The sequence below is a fragment of the Pteropus vampyrus genome, unplaced genomic scaffold, assembly GCF_000151845.1.
Source record: "Pteropus vampyrus isolate Shadow unplaced genomic scaffold, Pvam_2.0 Scaffold51, whole genome shotgun sequence".
Classification (NCBI taxonomy): domain Eukaryota; kingdom Metazoa; phylum Chordata; class Mammalia; order Chiroptera; family Pteropodidae; genus Pteropus; species Pteropus vampyrus.
In genome coordinates, this window is record NW_011888832.1 from 5269128 (window position 1) to 5276403 (window position 7276).

Below are 7276 nucleotides of genomic sequence, written 5' to 3' on the forward strand. Positions count from 1 at the left end.
AAAAGTGATTCGGCCCTGCTCGTGCTCAGGGAACGAACTACAAATTAAAACCACCTTGAGAGACCGTTTCTCAGGCATCGGGATGGCAAAAGTTTCATCAGTGCCAAGTGCTGAAGAGGACGTGGAAATAACCCAAACCCAAAGGTCCGTCAGTGTTAGAACGTCTATGAAATCGTGGCACAGTCACACAGGCAGCATCACCTGTTAACGCCCTCAGCCACAGGAAAGCATCTCTAAAGACATTTCAAAGAAACGATGCCAAGTAATCAAGAGAATAGCCGGTTCTCTTAATTACTTTCTGTTCATATTAAGTTTGAAAGCAGGCGACACTAAACGACACATCATGTGCCACACCAATCCGAGCCACATTCACCTCTCACGTGGGTAACTGCCACAGTCCCCTTCCTGGCCTCCGTTTCTGCCCTCCAGCACGCACCAGAGTGGTCATTTCAAAACACAAGCTGGGCTACGCTGTCCTTCGCCCCAAATCCTCCTCTCGCCCCCCATCTCCCTCAGAGTCCACACAGCGCACCTGCCCTGCCTGCGCCAGTTCCCACCACCTCTCCTGTCCGCTCCAGCCACAATGAACCTGTCCCTTCTCAAACTGGCCAAGCTGGCTGAAGTCTCAGGGCCTCCCGCAGAATCCATGGCGCTCACTCTCAAATCTCCTTGGTGTCAAGGACTCAGACGTCACCGCGTTAGAGAGGCTCACGGGGACCACCCTGGATAAAGTAGAAAAACCCATCCGGCCACAAGCCAGCGCTCCCTTCCCCGACCTTCTTTGCCATTCTCCACCCATCGGCCCCTACGGGACCATACATTTTACTCATTTACTGTCTGTCTTCACTCACTAGACTGGAAGCTCCATGGGGGAAGAATCTTTGTTTTGCTCCCTACCATAGCCGCAGCACCTAAAAGAAGTCTAAGAAAGGGCTTAATCTGTGAACGAATGAATGAATGACCTTGTACAAAACTGCTTTTTAGACAATAAGCATTTGTTCTAACACTAAAAAGTATTCTGATTTACCAAATCATAAATTGTGTTATTTTCACAAACAGGCAATGAAAAGGTAAATTAACTATCACTCTGCAAAATATGATGAACCTGTATGCTTTACCCTGAATGTAACTCATTTCTTTCCAAAAGGAAGCAAAGAAATAGCTAGGAATCCAACTTGCAAGAAATTCAAAACTGATTTTAAAAAGAAATCAAGAACAGCAGAGTATGTCAGACTTTTACAAAGCAACACTGAAATAAAGCATTTGAATCCCACACCTCCAACTAAATTAATGTACTCTTGCTGTAAAGCTAAAAGCCAAAATAGAAAGCTTTTCCGAAATCGACAAAACAAGCGTTATCACTTGCCAAGCCGACAGGGAAAGAGGAAGGACAAACAGGTGCAGGCTGCAAGGAATCTCGAGGATCATCCAGTGTTAGCTCCTTCGTTTTTACAAGAAAAGAAACGGAGTACCTGAAATGACCTGTGGGGAACTCGAAAGTGCTCTATGTCAAAATCAGCAACAATGGAAAAACACTGGAAGCCAAGAAACCATTTTGTTCAGTTGTGATCCTTGCTATAGTAAAATTTAGCTTGTATAGAATTAGAGACAAAATACATCGCCATGGAAACGATATTCTCAAGCACACATGTGAGGCTGAGCAGTACGTTTCTCTATGCAGGCCTTCGTATCTAAGCACACACACAGGATTTGGGGTGAGCAGAGAGTGAAAAGGGCAGAGCTTTGTAATCTGACAGGTCTGGACTTGACTCCTGGCTCTGCCAGAATCAAGTAGGATCTTACTTGATCCTGGTCCACGGTGGCCCGAGCTGGCCCTCCCTATGCCCCACCTTTTTATCAGCAAAATGGTGGTAATTCAGGTCTACCTTATAAGTTTGTTCAAAAATGTAAAAAGTCCACGTCATCTGATTCAGGGACCCGTACGTCTGTAGCTACTAAACACAGGCTTTCTGGCGTTTTATTCAGAGTTGCATAATGCTCAGTGAGAACCACCAGCTCTGACTGCCTCTGTTCGTTTTATGATGGTGCGTCTGCCATCGGTTGATAGCCTATAACTGGAATTCTACTAAGAGCAGGGGGAAGTGCCGCTAATAGGAATCTATCAATTAGTTGACAGCAGCCATCAGACATAACTTGTTTGAGGAAAAGTCAAAGGCTGCTTCAGCACTTGTTCGAAATGTGAGCTTGAGTAATCTGTTTCTGACTGCAGTCACGAGGCCTGATCAATTACGCCATCTCGACACCGAAAGGAATCTCGGAGGACATCCTGCAAGAACCCTCCCCACTGTGTATTCGATGATGTTAAACGGTCACTCCTGCCTGCAAGCTTCCAGTTTGAACCAGCCTCTCACTCAAGCTGAGAGCGGTTTATCATATTTTCGGAACCCCCCGATTATCAGAGAGGGCTCTCTTCCCCCCAGTTAGAATGGACAGGTGAGGAAAAAGGGAACGACAAATAAGCGCCACCCAACACTCACAGACTTCGGCATCGAAATCTGTAAGTATTGTTTTCACCTGCGGTAAGAAAGGATATTCTATGTAACAATAATTCCATAACATAAAAGTCAAGTTCTAAAAATGCATTGTAAGGCTTATAATTATATCCTCATGACGAAATACATCTTTCTTTCTGCCCTCAGGTGGGAAAGAGAAAAAAAAAATACATCTTTCAAACTCTGCTTAATTAATATATAAAACAAAAAGAAAACATACCTGGGATGATATCATTGATATGCAAGAGAATTGTACTTTCGACGCTTGCAAAACTACAAAGCTGTACTCCATCGAATCTTCCATCCCAGTTGCCAATGGGATTATCCTAGAATTAAGGAACAGGATAAACCTTAAAACCCTCCTCAATAAAACGTCAACATTAAAGTCTGCATTTTCTATAAAAGAATCCTCCAAAACATTTACACGGGTAAATTTTAACTGTTTTTCCAAAAGAAAGGAAAAAAAAAAATAGATCAATAATAAGTGCCGCAGTAATAAGGCTTTCTGTGTTTTGGCGTTGTTGTTTTTTTTTTTGTTTTTTTTTTGTAAAAGTGAGATCCAAGAATAATCAAGCTATAGTAAATTCAAAGATCAGCAAGGAATCAAAAATATTTGTCATGTTATACTGGACAGTAAATACTGGTTCTATGCTAACATCCACCCGCATGGGGAGATCTATTGATAATGTACTCTTTTCACCCAGAAATCTGCCCCTAATTAGCCCTAGCCTGCTCTAATCACTCCTTTACATGCCCTGAGCACTTAAATATTCAGTTTGAACTCCTATATGCCTTTCTGTACATAGAAAGTCGATTTGTAATGGTTCTTTTGTCATTTTACGGTTATGCAAGAATCCCCTCCAAAATGGAGAATTTATGTTTAATCAGTTCCTAAGCCAGCGCGGCTCCAGCCGGCACAGCGCTGTGCGTGGAGCTGGACTAAGAGGGAGCCGGCCCTGAGAACCCGCGTGCACACGCGCTGACTGCGGTTGGAAACAGGAGACGGAGAATTCTGCGTTTCCCAGAGCTCCCTTTCACGGAGTGCACGAGAGGGTCTGCGTGAATGAATGCGTGCACGAGCCAACTGGAGGACAGACCGAGCCGGGGGAGAAGCTGGTGGGCCAAACCCCTGGGCAGCCCGCCGCGCCCAGTCAACACGGTGATCTCCAGGCTGCCATCCGAGGAGGGGAGGTCGGCCCGGCTTTTGCTCAGTTGGAGGCCCACGTGACCCGAAGCGAGGGAAAACTAATGCCGATGACCAGCGGCCCTCTTTCTCCAACCTGCCCTGTCTCCCGGCCCACGCTTTCTCCTCTGACTTGATACTGAACGCTGGCAGAACCGTGGTTTGAAGGTGTGCCCGACCGTCAGCAATCCTGACGGACCCACGGGCTGGATTCTGGCTCTAACTTGTCACGAGGCAAATAGTCAGCAAGCATTTGTCTAAATGATGTCGTAATGGTTATCTTACTGATGGGCATCAAATAGAATTTTCTAGAATCTCCAAGCAACAGATAAATTTATGTTAGAACGTTCGTACCCTACTGAAAAGCAAACCTAAATAAAAAGAGTCACTACAAACAAGAGTGCAAGAGTCTATTTCTCACACCCTCCCCTAACTCATTCTAGTGTTTAATAATTCTGTATCTATTTTCTCCATCTATGATAAAAATGTTCTCAGCCTTTTCTTCTCCTTCTCGTAACGCCACAGATCTCATTCCACTTGCCACCCTGGGATGTACTCATTATTAACAAATATATGATCGCAAGGAAACAAACAAAAGGACAAATATTGCATGATTCCACTTATAGGAGGTCCCTAGAATAGGCAAAGTCACAGAGACAGGAAGAAGAGGACTGGGTGGCAACAAAGTTTTTTTGAGTAGTGACGTCCTAAGAAAATACTCTAAAGTGATGTGTTTTTCCTCCATTCAGGTATTTTCCATAAATGATATTTACGCTACTCATTAAAATCAGATCAGCCAATAAAATATTGAAAGATATTACAAAAAGAGAAACACAGATGAGGGGAAAAAAAAACCTTTTCAAAATAAAGAAAAATAAGACATTATGTAACATATTTGGGTATTTTTTTTCTCTTGGCCAGTTATCATAGAGCAGATCTAAAGATGGAAAACATTACTGCGGTTTAAACGGGGAAAAAGAGTCAATGTAATTCTCCACCTAGACGCCAATGTGCATTTACCAAAGACAAAGCGATTCTTTTTGTTTAGGTGTGCTTTTCGGTAGGGTATGGATGTTCCAGTATAGAACACGGTCTTTAAATTACTCCAAATTAGTCCATTTTAAATATTCGGTGTTTAATTTGTCCCTGATTGGTCACAAAATGGATATATTCATGAAGATGATATAACTCGAAAGTTACTCACCATGTCCACACCGACAAAATATCCTAGACTTTCTTTTCCCGGCAAAACATCACAGAATATGACTGTTCCAGATTCGACAGTTTCTCCAATCTTCAGAGAAACTCTGGAGTTTATTTCCAGAGGAGGAAGCTCCACCTGCACTGCGTCCACTGGAACTGCATAGTCGCTCTCCAGGCCATTGTCATCATCTTCTATGATTTCGAGCTTGTCCAACGCAACAAACACTCCGCAGTCTTCATCGCACTGAAAGAGCTGTTTCCCTTGGTAGATCCCATCGGTGAACCCCTGGCCACGACCTTCCTCCTAGTTTTTAAAAGAGGTGGAGGAAAGTTTGATTGATAGATAGGTAGATATAGAAAGATAATCCACAAGAAAAAAAGACTCACTCTGAGGATTTCAGGGAAATCCCTGAAAAAATTCTAAATGACACACAGAAGAAGCATAATTATTAGCAGTTGCTGTTGGATTTAAGGTGTTTAAAAAACCAATACGAATAAGAAAGAAGCTGCATTTGATGCCAAAATAAAAGTACTTGATGATTTCAAATCATAATTCCACTGTGAGAAAGCTGGACTGGACCCTACACTGTCATTTTAACAATAATTTTGTCGTAGAAAGAAAATTTTACTTTAAAATAACAGTAACGTTAGCTGTATTTGTGGAGCACGTACTGTGTGCTAAACCCTGAACCAATGCAGCATCGCTGGACAGGTGAGGAAGCCCGCTGTGAGAAGCGGCTCGGTGAAGCCGCCTGGGAACCCGGCGAGCATCTGCCACAGTTGGGACCCAAGTCCCCAGCGGTTTTATAATCAATGCTTTAGAAAATCAAATCAAGATGCAAACAAGGCCTGAAACTCTATTTGCAAGAATATCAAAATGGAATTGACGTTTAAGTTCTCGAGAATTAATATTAATTTTGAAAACCTATCACGAGTTCTTGGTTCTCTTTTCAGTAGAAATAAATTCCCAGATAAGTTTCACATATATTGCTGGGGACGACTATGGGCAAGTTTAAGTTGCTGCAACTTAGTAAGAAAAAAACTCATATCCAAATCCAATCACTTAATAGCACACATTAAGAAAAACTGAGAAAGCTACACATGATAACGTCACAAGATAACTGAGTTTTGTGAAGTGATTAGTTTACCATCGATAGAGTTCCTTTTTGAAAAAGATAATGTTAAAATTTCTCAGATATGAAAGTCTTTGATAATTGCGTGATCCGTCTGCATTTCCCACTGTAGCAGGTCATTTTTAAAGCTGCCGATGCATCATCTTTGGACCATCTCGATTTGCCACTCAATGGTGAAGCCTAAGGATTATGAATTGTACGGAAGACGTCTAGGAAAATATTTAGTGTTTAATGGGGAAAAAAAAATACACGCATCCATACAAATAAAGGCACGCGAACGCGAACACACGCACGGCCACCTAAAACGGCGTGTCTCAAACTTACCAGTAATTCCACTCCGAAGAATATTCCGGACACTGTCCTCTCGGCCAGCAGGGGTCCCCGGAAGCGCACGACTCCAGGAAACTTCTCCTCCCCGGGCCTCAGCTGCACGCGCACGGGGCAGCCCACGTCCACCTGCAGGCCCTTACTGAGCCTGCTCCTGTTTCTGAACAGGCCGAACCGCTCCTCGCAGTTGGTGATTGCCAAAAGCAACTCTGTGAACTGCTCACTGATTTCCACCACGTCCTTTTCATCAACAAAGAGCACTGCGTGCGGCTGCTCCAGAATTTTTAGTCCGATCTGATTTTTCTTGCCTTTGGCGGAAGGTATCCTGGAGTGGCCCGCAGACCGGTCCTGGATGTACTGTCCTATGCTCCCCTTTGGTACCTTAAGGACCTTTTGGGTCTGTTTGTCTGTAACGCTGCATTCCTGAAGAAGTAAATAGAAAATCCGCTCTTCCCAGTAGGGTGAAGTAACTTTTTCTTGGCTCCATAAGCCTGAACTCATTGTGATGTTAACTCCAAAATATTAACTCATAAAAAAGGGAACTACGAAGTTTGGAGTGAAACCGCAAAAGATAAATTCACTGGCAGTCCCGAAGCATGTTTTTAGCAACTTGGTGCCCATGCTGTAGAAGGATAGCAAGTCAAAATGCCTGGGGGACAAGCAAAAAGAAACTTTACTCCTCCTTCTACGTAACTAAAATTAAGGTTAAAGACTTTTTAAAGAGCTCATTCAACTAGTAAAAACACACACACAAATGAAATACTTCCAAAAATATCTCAAAAGGTTAAAAGATTTATATTACTTGCATCTACTGTAATTTTACATATTTAATTACAGAGATCCATGTGTTCAAGACACTGAAATTTGTAAAATCAAATTCTAGTAAAAGATAATTATATATATATGTATATACATTC

At 42.8% G+C, this 7276-nt stretch overlaps 1 protein-coding gene across 1 annotated transcript in view; it reads right to left on the reverse strand.

The window, feature by feature from the left end:
• The window catches only part of CYLD (CYLD lysine 63 deubiquitinase), a 36469-nt gene extending 29461 nt beyond the window's left edge, over positions 1-7008 (reverse strand). The window contains exons 1-3 of the mRNA XM_023530669.1: positions 6357-7008; positions 4901-5203; positions 2734-2839 (exon numbers count right to left, since the gene is read on the reverse strand). Coding sequence (XP_023386437.1) covers positions 2734-2839; positions 4901-5203; positions 6357-6860 — 913 coding nt within the window. The 5' untranslated portion in view covers positions 6861-7008. The remainder of the gene's footprint in view (positions 1-2733; positions 2840-4900; positions 5204-6356) is intronic.
• Positions 7009-7276: the final 268 nt, after the last annotated feature.